At 38.6% G+C, this 17,481-nt stretch overlaps 1 protein-coding gene across 1 annotated transcript in view; it reads left to right on the forward strand.

Annotated features, from left to right (window-relative positions):
* The window catches only part of jazf1b (JAZF zinc finger 1b), a 22,629-nt gene continuing 5,148 nt past the window's right edge, over window positions 1-17,481 (forward strand). The window contains exons 1-4 of the mRNA XM_085178630.1: window positions 1-306; window positions 13,942-14,014; window positions 14,654-14,850; window positions 16,316-16,485. Coding sequence (XP_085034756.1) covers window positions 192-306; window positions 13,942-14,014; window positions 14,654-14,850; window positions 16,316-16,485 — 555 coding nt within the window. The 5' untranslated portion in view covers window positions 1-191. The remainder of the gene's footprint in view (window positions 307-13,941; window positions 14,015-14,653; window positions 14,851-16,315; window positions 16,486-17,481) is intronic.

The following is a 17,481-nucleotide window of genomic DNA, read 5'->3' on the forward strand; positions in this document are numbered from 1 at the left end:
TTTAGAAAAATTGTTTGTCTTTTTTAATTAAAGTCAAACAGCCTCACTTCCGGTGTCATTAAGTGTCTCCAGCTGGTTTGACGCAGCTGAGAGAAGTCAGCCTGCTGCCAGTGCGAGCTCCAGCTGTTTTCACCGCTGTCCGCCCCGCCGTTTCCCCGCCGCTTGCCCTCATTTCTAATGCTGCAGCGACCATGACAGGCATCGCCGCTGCTTCCTTCTTTTCCAACGCTTGCAGGTTCGGGGGCTGCGGACTTCACTTCGACTCGCTGTCCGAGCTCATCGTCCACATCGAGGATAACCACATCGGTAAGAACTGATAAGTACCGAGCCCCAGCCTGCAATGGCCATGGCCCCGGTTTGCAGCTTAGCATACGTGGCTAATTAGCAACCTAGCAAGTTACTTCCTGCGTCCTGACAACCCTGTTGCTAGGTGTGGTGGCAGTTGATGTTTCCTCTCTTCGTTTCTCTTTCAAAGCTGTGTCACTGTGTTATTTTACTGCTGCAACATCGAAGAAACACAAACTGGAAGTTACTATATGCGCCCGGGTCGCGCGTGCAATTAGTTAATGCAGCGCCAGGCCCGCGCGCATAGCTGGAAACGTCGTGAGTCAACTTAAAGTCAGCAGCTTGTTTCAGTCCGCCTGACAAGTAGTTAACTGGGCTATATAAAAATATGCATTGCATATCATTTCGCCAGCTGACATAGGAAAAAAAAATACTACGTCTGGGTATTGGCCCTTCAAAAGAGAACAATAGTGTGAAAAACACACACACACACACTCATGGAAATATATTATCTAACCAATATTGTTCAACAATTCAGATTTTATCCAAACTACCAGTGTTTTTATTATCTGTCTTAGTTCAAAGCACCTTGGAGTTATCTATTATTTAATGTGTGTGTGTGGTTTTTTTGTTTGTTTGTTTGTTTGTTTTTATAAGTTGTATTCTTTGTTTTGTAGATATACAATGCCCCAAATCTAAAATTTGGGAAAATTGGCTTTAAACTGAGAACCATATTGCTTGGTAAATTTCCATAATTTGGCTTCATGAGACAAGTGCAAGAAAAAGTTAGAAAACCGGTGTTATTCTACAATGTCCAAATCTAAACCTATGCTATTCCACATGGGTGTTTGTCTACTACAGGCTAGCAACACAGATGCTGCCTCCCACCCCAAAAGATTATCATTTAATGGCGCCTCCTCTAGTTCATGCTGGGAAAGACAATAATAGCCACTGCCTGTGGGTGGAGATTGGGAAGCAATTATAGATGGGGCTGTGGAAATATTTATTTTATTAGCCTGTTCCTCTTTTTTTTTTCTGATTGCTGTTTTATAGCCTCTCGGGGAGTTTATCTAAATGAGTTCGGCTGGCACATAGTTAATCTTAATATAAGTTGCTTTTGTTAATGAATTGAAATTAACTCATTACATTTTTTTCTGCAGAGGGATACTTCATTAGTTATCTTAAGTTAGTGCAGTGTAATGCATTTGAATTTAAGTAGGTAAAGATTGTAAACCAATTTAAATTAACCTCTATATGCAAATGAAGTGAAAAAAATCCCTCTTTTAGAATAAAAGGGAAACAACTATAGACTGAATATGCAGCTTTGTATATATGCAGCAAAGTTTACATACATTCATCATGAACATGAGTTCTGAGTGATTTCTTTAATCTGTTCTTTTTCAGGGTGGAACACTTGTGCAGTGTGCATGTCTAATAATTTTACAAAATAAGAATTGGGTGCACAAGTTTGAATTTATGTTGGATTTTATCAAATCCACACAGGTTCAAATATATCCATACACTTGACTAATATTTGGTTAAATTTCACTTAGCAAGTTAAACCTCAACCAGATGCTTTTAGTTGCCATCAACAAGCTTTTGGCATAATTCTGGTTGGATATTTGGCCACTCTTCCTGGCAGAATTTATAGAGTGCAGTTACATTGATTGGGACCCAGCTAAGCACAGTCTCCAAATATTCAGTTGGGTTGAGGTTGGGACTTTCCAGAAGTTTAATGTTAGCCTGCTTTTTCCATTTCAAAACCATGTTTTGATGTGTGTTTGGGATCACTGTCATGTTGGAAAACCCAGTTTTGTCCAGGTTTCATCCGTCTAGCTGTTGATGTGTGGTGGAGGTGAAAGTGAAAAACTTGAAGGTACTCTTCCTGCTTCATTATTCCATTGACTTTGTGCAACATACCTGGCAGCGAAACAGCCCCAAAGCATGATGCTACCATCACCATGCTTGACAGTTTTCTTAGGTTTGAAAGCCTCACCCTTTACTCCTATAAACACATCATGAAAACATACCTCTTGACATTGTGGTTAAATAGCTCAACGTTTTTGTCATCTGATCATCAAACTTTTCTCTAGAATTTGGTTTGCCTGTGTGGGCAGTTATAATCTCAGTTGAACTTGAAAGTGTCTATTTTGGACTAGGGGCTTATTTCTTGTTTGGCATCCTGTCAGTCCATGGTGATGCAAAAATTGCTTCACTGTGGACAGTGACGCTGGTGTTCCAGTGATTGCCAGTTCATCGCAGACTTGAGCCTTGGTCATTTCTAGGTTGTTGCTGAACATCCTCACCAGTGTCCTCTCATCTGTTGGTGACAGTTTGGGTCTTCTTCCAGCCCTTGGCAAAGTGATGTCACATCCGAATAACTTGTAGCTACATGTGGTCAGAGATGGGAAGTAACAAGTAAAGTACTTTGTGAGTGTACTTAAGTACAATTTTCAGGTATCTCTACTTTGCTTGAGTAGTTTTTTCTGAAAACATTTTACTGTCACTCCCCACAATTTTGAAACAAATATCTGCACTTTCTTCTTACATTTTCAGAACAGGCTTGTTACTTTTGCTTTAACACATTTGGGGGGAGTTATTGTTTTGTCACTGCGAGCCTGCATTTATTAATCATCAGAGGATGTGACTTAAAAAGAGATGACATGTGCCATAATCAAAGGTTAAACATGGGGCAGTGGTTTCTTTGTTTGTTTGTTTTTTGCCACAACATCGAATTACTGCAGGTGTCCATAAGTTGAGGTACTTCGGCATCTAGCTAGTGCTACAAAAGGGGAGCGAGCATAAAGGGAGTTACTTTTTTTTTTTAAGTGTTAGGTCATTTCTATCAGCTCAGCAAACATCAGCAAACACACGAACTGTTTTATGCAGTTTGTCTCACAGTGTGTTGCTAGCTAAAGGTCCAGCTTCTGTATTTCACAGGGAGAGAAAAGGAAGAGAGCTAACTTCACTCAGAGATGGAGAAAGATAAGAAAGACAGGACATGAGATGAAGAAGAGAGGTTAGATTTAAAGGTAAGGACTGCTCAGTGGGATTTGATAAACTGGAAAAGTCCTCATGTTTTTAAATTAGATATTGGGTCTGTACATCTGACATTATGGGGTTTTTTTTTCATATTGTGAAATTTGCTGCGGAACACACTGAGGTAGACCATCAACATCAAGTGTAGCAGAGATGAATTTGAAGTTAAGCTGATGATGCTTAGATTCATTCGCTGAATTCCACCCTTATATCAACTTTATACTGACTAATATAAAGACAGCATAAACAGTGTAGTGTCAGCTGTGAAACATCTGCTGACTTCTTGTTAAATTCAGTTGTGTAAATCCACAGTGGGCAGCAGGTCAGCTGATCACAGCATGTACACTAAGAAAATCTACTGGAGCTTTCAATAGAAATTATTGTGTCACCCTCTACAATATAGGCAACAGAAATCAGAGATTTATTTTTTTTTTACGTTCCTTCTTTTTCTTCAGGTTCGAGCTGAGCATAATTACAATAAAAAAATTTCAGTTATCTTTGCACAAAACCAGAAACATCCTCCAAAGAGTTATTTTTTGCTTTCTTATTTGAGCTCTACTTTTTGACTTTTACCTGAGTAAGAATTTGAATCAGTACTTCAACTTTTACTGGAGTATTTTTTAACAGTAGTGTTTGTGCTTCTACTGAAGTACAGAATGTCTGTAACTTTGCAACTCTGCATGAAGTTGTTTGAAATTATGATGGGCAGTTGTTTAGAAATGGCTCCAAGAGACCTTCCCGACTTGTGTAACCCTACAACGCTGAGTTCCTTGGACTTTCCCATTGCTCAGATTATTGCTTAATCAGTGAGTGGTGTCAAACTAATCATTTTTACATTGTTAAAGAGAAACTGCCAGTTGTCAATCACAATCACTAACGAGAGCATCAGTCTTGATGAGCGTATCCAGATTTCTGACCTCAACTGTAAATTCTGTAGCTACTGGATCCAAAAAGTGAACCCAATGCAGTAGTTCATGGCCTCCATGCCTATGGCCTCCATGTGTATACCCTAAGTCAGGCATCCCCAATCTCAGTCCACGAGGGCCGGTGTCCCTGCAGGTTTTAGATGTGTCCTTGATCCATCACAGCTGATTTAAATGGATAAATTACCTTCTCAACATGTCTTGAAGTTCTCCAGAGGCAATGAGCTAATCATGTGATTCAGGTGTGTTGACCCAGGGTGAGATCTAAAACCTGCAGGGACACCGGCCCTCGTGGACTGAGATTGGGGACCCCTGCCCTAAGTAAACATTTTCCTAATTAGTTTTTGATCTCAGTCACTAGTTTCACATCTTATCTAATACAATATGACACTCATTTTGTAAACTATGGTCTCCATTAAAATCAAAAAGGAGGACAAAGCATGGAAAGCCTATGAAGAGTGCCCTGTGGGTTTTTCATTTCGATCTAATCCTTGCTTGTCACGTTTTTTTATATTAAATGTTATGAATACTGCATTTTTTTTGATAAGTGCTAAGGCATTTATGTCTTTTTAACAAAGGCTAGTCAAGAAAGTGAATTCCAATCCTCACGATTTGAACGTGTGATCGTCAAACTGTGGGGAACTACATCTGTTCCCTAATGTAATATTTCAGACTCTTGCTATTGAAGCTGACAGGGCTCAGCTGTCTCTGTTGTTCTTGTTTGTTGCCTGACTGGCTTTTAATATCCTCCCGCTCTTCTGACTGTGTGCTGTGCATGTGTCCAAGGTGTTAGCCTTAGAAAAAAAAGTCTTCCAAATGACTTATTGGGGAATAATGAAGCAATTAGTTGGCTCAAAGTGGAAAAACTTTGCTGCCCCCCTCCTTTGTCTGCTGGCCTGTGCTCACTCTGAGAAGTGAGAAATCTTGCGCGTTGTGCCAAGTGCCTGTGAAGCATAATTACAGAGCGAGTGCTTGATTTGGCATGTCTTCCTCCTCATCTGGTGGCCTGCTGCTTAAAGAACATTCTCCATTATAATTAGGCGCCTGGAAAACAAGAACACATTCTTGTCCACTGCTAGCCAGCCTGCTGGTTGGGTGTGTGAACAAAAGATGGCGCTCCTTTGCTGTTGGTTGCTGTCTTTTTAGATGGGTATTATAGGCCAGAAGTTAGTCAGTTCATTTAAACAACTCTACATATTTTTCACATTCTAGCCTGATCGAAGAGTCTAGCTAGGGTCACTTATCAAGAGAATATTGAAACTTATCGCTTTTTTGTTAGCTGCAATGAAAATATAGATTATCAGCCCAGATGAAGTGTAAACTCAAGGTAGTGGGGTTAATTTTTTTAACCACATTGTGAATTAAACTATATTTTGTGTTTTAGGTTAATAATGAGAGTCAGGCTGTCCTCTTGGGCCTTTGTGAGCAAAATCGGCACATGCTAATCAGGACGAGGAAAGTTTGAATTCTGACTGTAATGCGTGCTGGCTTAAGCCTGAAAGAGCTCCTGTGAACTTGATATTCTTGTGTGGTATAAAAACTGCACCCACCTATTTGCTGAAATGTTTACTTTCTCACTGAGCAACCAGGCCACTGTAGACCAAAAGAAAATGGCGATCGTGTTATTTAAACCTTTTAGTGTGTGCGTATGTGCTGCTGGGTAGATGGCCTGTAGTGTCCATACACGATAACAATGAGTCTGCTTGTTGCCAGTCCTCACTGGAGGCTCGTTTGGTAGATTTTGTTCTGCACCCTCATAATCTGCGCGGAAGTAATAAATTTGGGAAACAGCAACTAGTTCCCTGATCTGTGCACCTGGTGAGCCTAATTACATTTCCCCAACCCCCAACACTGCTGCTTCTGTTCCTGTGCGGTGACTGCAACATACTTCATAAAAAGGTTTCACACAGGAGATAATGTACAGCCTATGTTGACATTACACAACATGCGTAGTCAACGTGATATTTTTGCTGGAGTCTATTTTTTTAGTAATTTTGTCTGTAACACCCAAGTTTGACCTAAAGTTGTTTCCTGGTTACTTGTCGCACATTGCTTTGCTATGCACAGGACTTCTTTAGCCTTCCAAAAACATAAGTTTATAAACGAAACAGCTGCAAAGTTAAATTCAGACTCAAATTTAAAAATAATTATTCCTGGCACACTGTGCTGGAATGGTTTATTTATTATCAGAGTAACAGAAAATCAATCTGAAGTCATTTTTTAAACAAAAACTAAAAATATTAGTTATTTTAAACGATTTGTTGCTTTGGCATGTTTTACCTAGCTGTACGCTCAGTATTTTTGGGATTGGGACTGTTTGTCAGAAAACATTAAGAAACTCATATTTTTTATTATTTGATACACCAGGGAAATAATTAATTCATTAAGAATATATTCTCCAAATGGATCAAAATTAGTAAATGGCCATGAGAAATAATTATTGTATGTTTTGGTATGTGTTTGTGAAAACACATCTTTGTGAAAGCACATGAGAGTCTGTCTGAATTAAACACATCGATAATGGATTATTTTAACCCTGCCATGTTTTTTCAGTAAGCCACAAAGGCAGCTTGTACACATGGAGATTGACTCTGTTTCATTTCCTCCTTCGAGGTCACATTGTAATGAATTACCTGTGCCACCACTCCTGGTAATGTTCCCTGCTGCTCAGAGCCACCATAAACATGTCACCATAATGCTCACCACTCTGCTCTACCCTACAGTGCATTTGGCCATGAGGGTGGAGAGCTAGACACTGGTGGAAATGAGAGAGAGCTGTGTGTCTGGTGTGAGTGTGTGAGGGAGCTTGTCGTGAAGGGTGTTAGGGGAGAATAGCAGGCGTCACTTCCCCTTGCCCCAGGAAGGTTTGTTGTGTGATAGACTAAGTTTCCTTTCACAGAATGTCTTAGTGGTCCAGAGATACACTGAAACCACTAATTCAGTCAGGGTTCACTCCCATACACAAGTGTCAAGTGTAAATTCATTTATACCATTTATACCTTTATACCAAAATGTAAATGATTGTGCATCATCATGTCAAGGCTAGACCTCTTAATTGAAATACTTTAAAGTCTTAAGAAATGCTTAAAAAAACTGCCAAGACAAACTCCTACATGAAAGTTCAGCGCTCTTTTGGAAAAGAGTTTAGGTCCAATAAATGAAAACTTTTCTTTGTGAACTGTGTGTTGTTTGTGGGGGGAAAGGGGAATTTGCTGAAAACCACAACTTGTGTGGGAATGTTTTGGATTGCAGAGCAGAAAGTGGTTTAAACTAATACATATTTTGAAATAATTTGATAAAATGTCAGTGGAAATCAGAAATCAAATTACATATTAAATGAGTCTGATTTGTCTTTCCCACTTGACCATGAAGGAGCTTGTGCTTCTTTGCCTCTAGAAGTAACGATGGTGAATAAATCCCCCTTTTTTTGTTTCCCAGAAGGCTTCTAATAGCTGGCCACCAAAGTGGACCACCTGTGTAGTCTGATTAGAGGGTTTCCCATCTCTATTTGAGGCGCCTTCGTCCTGGTGCTTGACTGCTGGTGGCCCCAAAAGAATAGCGGAGGCTGTGGGGAGCTGGCCCCTGCTGGCCTCCTCTCTGGTCCTACCTGAGGTGTGTGTGATTTACAGCGTGCAGGGACAGACCGATCCACTGCTGCATGAGCAGACCGCCATTCCTTTACTTGAAACTCATTAGGGATTTTAGTAGGGATTTCTTGTGCACTCTCTCACAGACACATGCCATTACCCACAGCTCAGAAAAGTCCCTACAGTAGTATATGCACAGTCCTTTACTTTTGGCATGGGAATAGTTTCGTAATGAATGTGTCTTTCCTACTCTATGTTTCCATGACTTTGGCTGGAGAGTAAAGAGAGGTGTGCTATCCTTCTCGCTGGGGATAAATCCACTGTTAATGAAACACTTGCTTACGACTGAGGCCTTGAAAGAAACCTTCTGCCTTAGGTGCTGAGATTTGACCTGCTCTATCTATCATAACACTCTGCCACAATTTACTAGAGATTTGGCTGTACAAACTAACTGTACAAAGCTCTTTGCCTTCTGACGCCTATGGTGACTTAAATTAAGACTGACTGACTGATGCCTTGTTGATTATATTTTTTTATATTTATATTGCTTAAATGTGGTTTGGGTTTCACTGATAAAAATTTAGAGCATTGTGTGATGTGTCCATGTCTTTATGAACAATTGTGTCTGCATAATTTAAATCTCTCTCATTTGGATTTTTTCTACACTACTGAAAAGTGGTGATGTGTGGTATTCAACTCCAGCCTTGCAGTTTTATAAATAGCAGGTATATTTAGAAGACAAAATAAATAGTCACCTAAAAGGGAAAGAGAGCCCCTAAACCTAACAAGTTCTTCTTTGACCCTCTAGGTCTTTCTGCCCAGGAGAATTTTATTCGAACTCAGGGAAAAAACTAAACAAAGAAAGATGCAAACAGGAGTAAAATCCCAAGGCAGTGGAAGCAATAAATGAGCATGACTCAAGATTTTTATTACAGCATGAAAAAGGTGTTGCTTACTCCTTTAACCAAGAACTTTAATTGCATCTTTACCATGTGTTTCATATCAATGCCTTAGTATTTTTTTTATATCAAATAGAAATTGGCAATTATTAGTATGATTAGCATTATTTTTTGTTACTCAATACACATAGCTTGTTAAAGCAGCACTTTAGTATTTGTACCTTACAAAACTATAATTTAAAATTCAGTGTTGGAAATGGCCTTAGGTGTAAGTGTTTAAGTGTAAGTGTACAAATAAGCACATAGGCAAAATGAGTAATAGTTTTAACCACATGGGGGTAGCAGTCTTTCACAGAGGTGGACATGGAGGTTTAGTTGGTAAGTGGTAGAAACTGTTGTTTTATGGGGCATCTTCTCTTTGCCCACATGGACAGCAGTGGGAAGAGTGTTTGAAGTCAGCCCTGCTTCACCTCAGGGTGTGGAGATTGGCTATTGTTGTACATTTAGCACCACTGAGCAAGATGAATGTCTGGAGCACAGCATGGGAAAACACAGTATGTGTCAAGTGTGGTCATGTGTAAGCAATGTGGCGTCTGTAGAGCAGCTTTTTTAAAAACTGCAATGGAAATTTAAAACAGAAGGTTCCAGAGCAGTCTTGTTCTATATTTTATATAAAACAGTGTTGTAGAACAGAACAGAACAAATTTTTAACCATTAGAGAAAAAATATTCACAGCCGCCCCACAGATGTGCCATTAAGTATAGCCACTTTCAAAACTGCTAACATTTATTTAGTCTTTGTCTTCAATTGATTTTTCTGAGTTAACCTCAATAATGTGTTCCTCTAAACCAGGGGTCGGCAACCTGCGGCTCTTAAGTCCTTGTAGTGCGGCTCCGTGTGGTTTGGGAAAATAAATTATTTTTTTTAAGTAATTAGCTGAAGTGTATTTTATTTATGTTAGTTCTTTTTTAACTTGTAGTTCCAAATTGGAAGATTATTGTGATATTGAAATATAAATACAAAATTATATTCTATTATTTTATTGATCGCTCAAAATAAGCGTCACACTTGCGGAAGCCGATATACCTGCCGAAACGCTGTGCATTTATCGAGACTTTCAACCCCAGGTAAGCCAATTATGTCATAACATAATGTCAGCAGCTGTTCTCCACCGTGAACTATGTTAATAACAAACACCGCTCACGCCTCACAGATGACAGCTTACAGTCCTGCGTAAAGATGAAAGTGACTTCATACAGCCCCGATTTTCAGACGCTGTGCGCAGAGGTTCAGGACCAGAAGTCCCATTGTACCAGGGCAGACCCAACGATGTTTGCATGAACATGCTTTTCAGCATCTCTTTGTTGACCACTTTTCACACACGGTTGCTGTACGCATACAGCCGGTGTTAAAGCTCACAGCCCGACACACACCAACACAACAGCACAGATAGCACAGACGTTAAGGCGGCGAGGCGTGATTGCGGGTGCCACTCAGGTGCGTCCGCCTCCCCTGCAGCGGCGCTGCAGACCACACCCCGCCACACACATTAACCAGGTAAAATACATATTTAGGCAGAATTTTGCAAATATCTATTTTTCAGCAGCATAGTGCTTTTTTTTTTTTTCAATTATTTTTTTAAAAGTCAGGTCAAGGCTCCAAAAGCCCAAAGGCGATATAAGGGTGGCGGCTCACAACAGGTTTTGTTTGCTACATCGATCATTTTAGTTCAGCTGGGTGTCTTTCCTTTTGTTATATTTCTTTAAGAGTTCAAAATGTGTTAATTACATAAATAAAATCTGATTTTCTCTATAGCACTTCATGGATTTCATAATCAACACACCTTAGTTGTTCACACAAAGCATAAAGGTAAAAAAAAACAATATATACAGTGTTTTCTTCATTTTAGATGTCAAAAAGTTTTTACGGCTCCCAGTGTTTTCTTTTGCGTGGAAATCACGCCCAAATGGCTTTTTGGGTGTTAAAGGTTGCTGACCCCTGATTTAAGCCATCAAAATGCCTTTAGACCCCTCAATTCTACTCAAAAATGTATACCATTAATTAATGCTCCAGTTTTAAATATGATGAATAAATCAACCTTTACTTAAAAGCCCTTTTTTGATTCAGCTGTCTTACCTATATAGACCAATTTCTTACCTTCCTTTTTATTTCTAAAATTTTTGAAGAAGTAGTTGTGAGACAGTCAAATGATTACTTGCAAAGAAATGTTTTGTTTTTTCTTTTTGAAGATTTTAAGTCAGGATTTAGAGTGTGTCATAGCACAGAAATGGAAATAGTGACTGTTACAAATGATCTTCTTACTGCCTCTGACAGTGGGCTCATCTCTGTTATTGTCTGGTTATATTTGAGGTGCAGTGTTTGATCCTGTTGACCACAGAGATTAGAACACAAAATTGTTATTTTTAAAAAAAAAACCTATAATGCAGTGGTTTAAATTATATCTATCTGACAGGTTTTAATTTGTGCAGGGTAATAGGGAGTCCTCACACAGGTTAGTCATGGAGTTCCACAGGGTTCTGTGATGGGACCAATACTTTTTACATTGTCCATGCTTTCCTTAGACAATACTATTAGAAAACACTGCATATATTTTCATTGCTATGCAGATGATACCTAGCTTTAATTATCTATGAAGCCAGATGATACAAATTAAGGTAAACTTTAGCTTTAATGACATAAAGGCCTGGATTATCTCTAATTTCCTACTTTTAAATTCAGAAAAAGCTTAAGTTTGTGTACCTGGTCCTACAAATCTTCGAAATGTGGTGTGTAACCAGATATTTACTTTAAATGGGATTGCTTTGACCTCCAGTACTGTGAGAAATATTTAATGATTACATTAAACAAAAATGTAGGACAGCCTCCATTCATTTGTGCAATATTACTGATGCTTCATACATTTATTCATGAATGTATTACTTCTAGGCTACACTGTTGTAATTTATTATTAGGCCCCTTTACTATGTAGCCATATCCCAGTTGTGATTTGGGAGATAAACGGCCTCATTAATTTTCAGATTAGGCTTAAAACTTTGCTTTTTGATAAAGCGTATAGTTGGGTGGTGGATCAGGTGACCCTAAGCCATCCCTTGGCTATAATCCAATGGGTTCGGGCTGCTTGGGGTCTTCCAGTGATACACGTATGAGTGGGTTTTTTTTCTTCACTGTTTTAACTTCCTGTGTATTTATACATCACTGCATTTAATTACCAGTAACTATTAAACTCTGGTTCTTTCTCCCATTCTTGTCTTGTGTCTTTTTGCTCTGGGTTTTCCTGTCTAAATTTGGTTCTGTCTGAGGTTTTTCCTCCCCGCTGTTTCCAAGTGCTTGCTCCTAGGGGTTGTGCGATTGTTGGGGTTTCTTTCTAATATTGTAGGATCTTTACCTTACAATATAGAGCACCTTGATTGTTGTTGTGATTTGGTGCTGTATAGATAAAACTGAATTGACAGTCTGGACATTGTTTTGTTTTTTCTAGCGTTAAGCAGATATGACATGAATTTTGTAGACGTCTTTCAAAGGACACGAGAAGTTGGTTTAGAAGCTGACATCAGCTTATGAAGCTTCTCCAGCATCAGTTTTCTTGATAATCATTACATCATCTTTAAAACAATAATGATGTGCATTGCACAATACCTTGCTTTTGAGTAGTTCTACAAAATATTTTCAGAGCTGAGCCCACATCCTTTTCTTGACAACACATCGAATTCTTCCACACAAATTAATACCTGGAACTCTGGATCAAAGCGCACTGCCAAGGTGCACACTGACTAACCTTTTTCAAGGCCGCAAAGACCATTAATTTATTCATATATGTGTTAGTATGGCACAGAGTAGATTACAGGTGACTTACATAGCCGTTTATCATGTTAACGTTATCTGGTGCCAAAGTTTTGAAAAGGATACTTCTCCAAATCTAAAGCCTTCCATATTTACTAGCTGCTCTATTTTTTCCTTTTCATTTTTTTTGTTGCCAAAACTCTGCCTGATTATATTTCCACTGTGTCAACATGCACAATAAAGCTGGCTTCTAAAAACACCCCTTTTAAAAATCACTAAAGTCAGCCTAAGTTCCCACATAGCCGCACCTTTCCTCTGTGCCTGCCTGTCTGGGTAGAAAAAGTACTTTGCCACAAACATGGAACACAACAGTGCATCCAACACAGCCTGGCACATCACTGAAAATAATTGGGATAGTTTTCAGGTTGTTGGGGTTTTTTGTTTTGTTTTGGGATTTTTTTATTTTTTTATTTTTTTGGTTGATAGGCTAGTTCTAGGTGGATAATGCATACTTTTGTGTGCTTCATCCTCCCTGTGACACCAAGACTGCATTGGAGGGAGAACTGGCTATCCTTATTTAGGTCAAAAACAACATTCTGCCTTATGGTGCATTGACAGAAATTCATTTTTGTTTTAAAATGTGAAATGTTTATTACTTTAAAGCCGTACCAGGTTGGTCGTATGAATCACAAAAGCTCATATGAAGCTTGATGATGCTAGCCTCGCATGTAATTGGTGATTCATTCTTCTTGTATTCTGACGAGAGATAATGTAATGCTCTGATACTGTCTTCTCTCTGGAATACCTACCAACCTATGCTTTTGTCACCATGATAATACAGCAGCTGTTCTGTAAAATGATGTAATGGATTACATTTAAAACAGGTTAAAGATGTCTTTAGTTTTTTTACTGTATAGCTTAAAACGTTTTCTATTGTATTTAGTTTATGTATTGGGTATAGGTATGAATATTTGAATGTAGTTTGTTTGCTGTAGTACTTCTGATGTTATTTCTATGACGATGAAACCCTGGCCTCTGAGCTTTCAGCAACTTGCTTTATGTAATTTCATATAATAGTTATTATATAACCAGATATATTATCTATTAGTTATACATATTTTATTTTCATTTCATTCTTTTTTTTTGTTGTTGTTGTTGTTGTTGTTGTTGTTATATGAAACTGTTTGGAGTGTAGGGACCCTGAAAAGTAACTAAGGACCAAAATGTATAAGTAATTCAATTCAGTTCAACAGTTGTCTTAGGGCAATAAATGGATAACAAAAAATATAAAATAACATTGGCATGAAAATATGACAAACTTTAATGTAAAATTGAAGAATTGTGCCATTGTTCACTGGTATATTTTGTGGCTAAATTTCTGCCTTTATGTCTATCTTGTCTTCCCAGATACAGACCCATGTCTCCTGGAGAAGCAGGAGCAGCAACAGCCAACATATGTTGCTCTTAGCTATATCAACAGGTAAAGAAACAAGTTTCCTTTTGAAATAACCCCACTGAAGGTTAACTTAGTAAAACAGTAACTCAGTTTTTAGTAAAGTGACTTTAATTTACTAAAATCTGACAAAATCACAAGATGAATATTATTAGTGGTTTGCCTGAAAAGATTTAACTAGAAAAGTTTGTGCTGTACTCCTTTGAGGTTCTACCAACAATCTAAAAAACGTCATCTGGTGGATTGCTTGCTACAGTATTTGGCAGTTGGGTGTTTTATTGCACTGCGTTCATCCTGGTTGTCTTTGATATGCTGCTTGTGCAGTCGTTTTAAGAGCCTTATGCAGCAAACCATTGTACAAGAAGGTCTGCCTCTGTCTCCCTGCTCACACAAACACATCTTGATGTGGCTATCACCTAATTTGTTAATTCCACATTTGCTTTAACAGTGTCTATATTAACATTTTGGTTTTATGGTGCACATTTGCTGACGACTTTACTGTCAATCATAAAGCCCAAAGGGAAATGTAGCCACTGATTTTTTTTTTTTTCTTAAGCAGTAGCAAACCTACAGTACACTACATTGTAGTCTGAATGAGATGATGCTCTTTTTTTTCCATCCAAAAAGTTTGCAAACCCTTACAAGTTTTATACCTCACAACGCCAGGTTCATGACAGATGCTGCAAGGCGAGAACACGAGGCCCTGAAGAAGAAGGTGCAGCCCAAGTTGTCTCTGTCTCTTACAGGCAATCTGTCACGTAGCAATGTTTCCACACCACCCCGCCACGCCAGTGGAAACCTCACCCCTCCAGTCACCCCACCCATCACCCCTTCTTCTTCTTTCCATAGCAGCACACCTACAGGTAACCATAATCAACACACTAGTTCATCTAATTAGGTTTCCAGGATAGGATGTGTATTTCCAGATGCTAACATTCATGTATTTTTCTAACTGAACCTACAGTTAAATGATTGGTTACTACAGTTTGTCATTCCTGGTGTTGATCCTTGTGCTGAGTCTTTATTATAAGGAAATCTAATAGTTTACTGTTAACACCTGATATTTATTATCTGTATCTCTATTTAATATCCATGTTAAAGCCAAAGTTTCTGTTTTTAGTATCATGTAAATGAATTATCCTGTAAGTAAATCAGCTAAAAAACACAGGTTGAATAACAATTTTATTTTTTTTTGTGATTGACAGTTTGTTGTTGTTTTTTTTTTGTTTAATTAAATTATCCACATGCAACACTACCAAGAACAAACCTCACACAGTCTGTGGGCTTTGTCTTTTTGCTACATCCTGCTGAAAGAATTATTCTACTAAAAGAAGTCCTTTCAGGATCGGGAAGTCCCACGATCAGAGAGTTTTGCTGACTTTGATCAATTCCCTGGGAGAAATGTTCTCTGACTCGGGCTGAGGTGGTGCTGGTAATTCCAGTCTCCAGTGTGGCCTCCGCAGCAGTCTTCCTCATTGAGCTTAATTACAAGCAAGCAGCCACTTTGAGTCTGTTTAGTTTGTATTTGCCTGTTCAGGCACTATAGCTGCAGTGTTTTATTGCCTCAGCTGTCACTATATAAAAAAATCTTTCATGTGTCTGGTGTTGACATAAAAAGTGACCGCATGGTGTCTGTGTTCATCTTTTCTTTCCATGCCCTCATAAATGCATAATCTATTCTTTAGATTAATTATATGATTGAATTATTACATGTTTTTAATACCATTAAAAATTAAAAGGACAAACATCATAATAGATTATGATGGACTTTTTTTTGGGGGGGGGGGGACAGTGAGAAAGTTCTGGAGCTTGCTGGGCTTGACTTGACATCCATAAAGAAGCTCACTGTAAGGCTGCAAAAAATCAGGGACAGCCCTTAAAGTCCAGCTAATTAGGTTTCTTTATTTAGCTTTATAAATAACAGGACCCCCCTTTTATTTTTTTGCCGCGTTTTCCCATGTACTTCTGTCTTCTTTTTGTGAAGTATGCGTTTTTCTGGAATGGCATCTTTAATGAATTAATAAAACAATAGCAGCGTGTTGACCTAAGACCTCAATGAAATGCCTAAATTCTTTCCCACAATTTGCATATTTCAGTCTTTCCAAAAACTTGCAACAAATGAAGTCAAGATTGTGGGAATGCTATCCTTGAACACATGCTGTGAAGGGTCCACGTTGGTCAGGCTGAAAGCTCAGAGGCCAGGGTTTCATCGTCATAGAAAATATGCATAAAACAAAGCTTCTTGGAAGCAGGTTTGTGTAATATAATCCTGGTGAAGATGCCCTCAGGCGTTTGCTATTTGACTATAAATCTTTCACCCTCTAACAGGAAGTGAGTGTGACGAAGAGGATGTAGAGTTTGAGGAGTCTGACAGTGATGAGTCATGGACCACAGAAAGCGCCATCAGCTCCGAGTCCATCCTCAGTTCCATGTACATGAACGGAGGAGATGAAAAGCCTTTTGCATGCCCAGTTCCAGGATGTAAAAAGAGATATAAGGTAAGTTTCATTCGTGGTCTCTTAAATCTTATTAGGATGCCTGTTGTAAACATAATAAAACAGTGTGAAATATCTTTATCATGACCAGAGAGACCAAATGAAAACCGGACATATTTGCATTGTATTAAGTGTGAGAGATGTGATTTTATTTACTTTCAAAATAAATCCAACCGATTCCCTGCTGTTGACAATGGAAAATTGGTTCTTAGTTGGGCATTACAACAACAGAAATGCATACATCTAGTCCACTTCAGAGATGTGGAGTTTTTATAGCATTTTCCATCCACATCTGGTGTGTGTGGTTGGAATAAATTATGTGCAGCCTGAGAAAATTGCATTGCTGACGTGAATGACAGGGTTATAGGCGATGACTTAGTCTGAGGTAGCAGGCAGCCTTAGGCATCTGTTTAGCAGTAAAACAAGATAGATTTGAAACAAGAAAACATCTTGTCCTACATTCAGATGTTGACTGGTAAATATCATAGATATACCCAAGTCTGTGAATCCCTTTAATGCTACACTATAGACTACCCTAACCCTACACTATATACACTATATTTTAGATCAATCATAATATCCCTTGCCTTTTTCATTTTGATATGACCATGATTTTAAAGTACTGGTCTCTAAGAATGAAGATGGGTATATAACTATATCTGTAGGTGCCTATAATTTTCAGAATTTGTGATTTTGCAGGGCAGGAAGGACTGTGATGGAGGCCACAGTTCTGGGAAACAATCTGTTCCTCAGCCTTAAGACCTTTGGATAAAAGGAAACAAAGGTTTAGAGCCAAGCCAGCTAATTTCTGCAGCGATGTTCTGAAATCTGACGTTCTAACAATTCTGACAATTGGAACCTAATATAACTATACTTTTATGCTCATACTTTTGGAGTGGCTAATCAGACGCACATGCGTATAGTTTTATGTGTCAATATTCTTTTCTCCAAGCAGTGCACACCAGAATTTAAAAATCAATAGCTCTCCCTTTCTGTTCT

The sequence above is a fragment of the Neolamprologus multifasciatus genome, chromosome 11 (assembly GCF_963576455.1).
Source record: "Neolamprologus multifasciatus chromosome 11, fNeoMul1.2, whole genome shotgun sequence".
NCBI lineage: Eukaryota > Metazoa > Chordata > Actinopteri > Cichliformes > Cichlidae > Neolamprologus > Neolamprologus multifasciatus.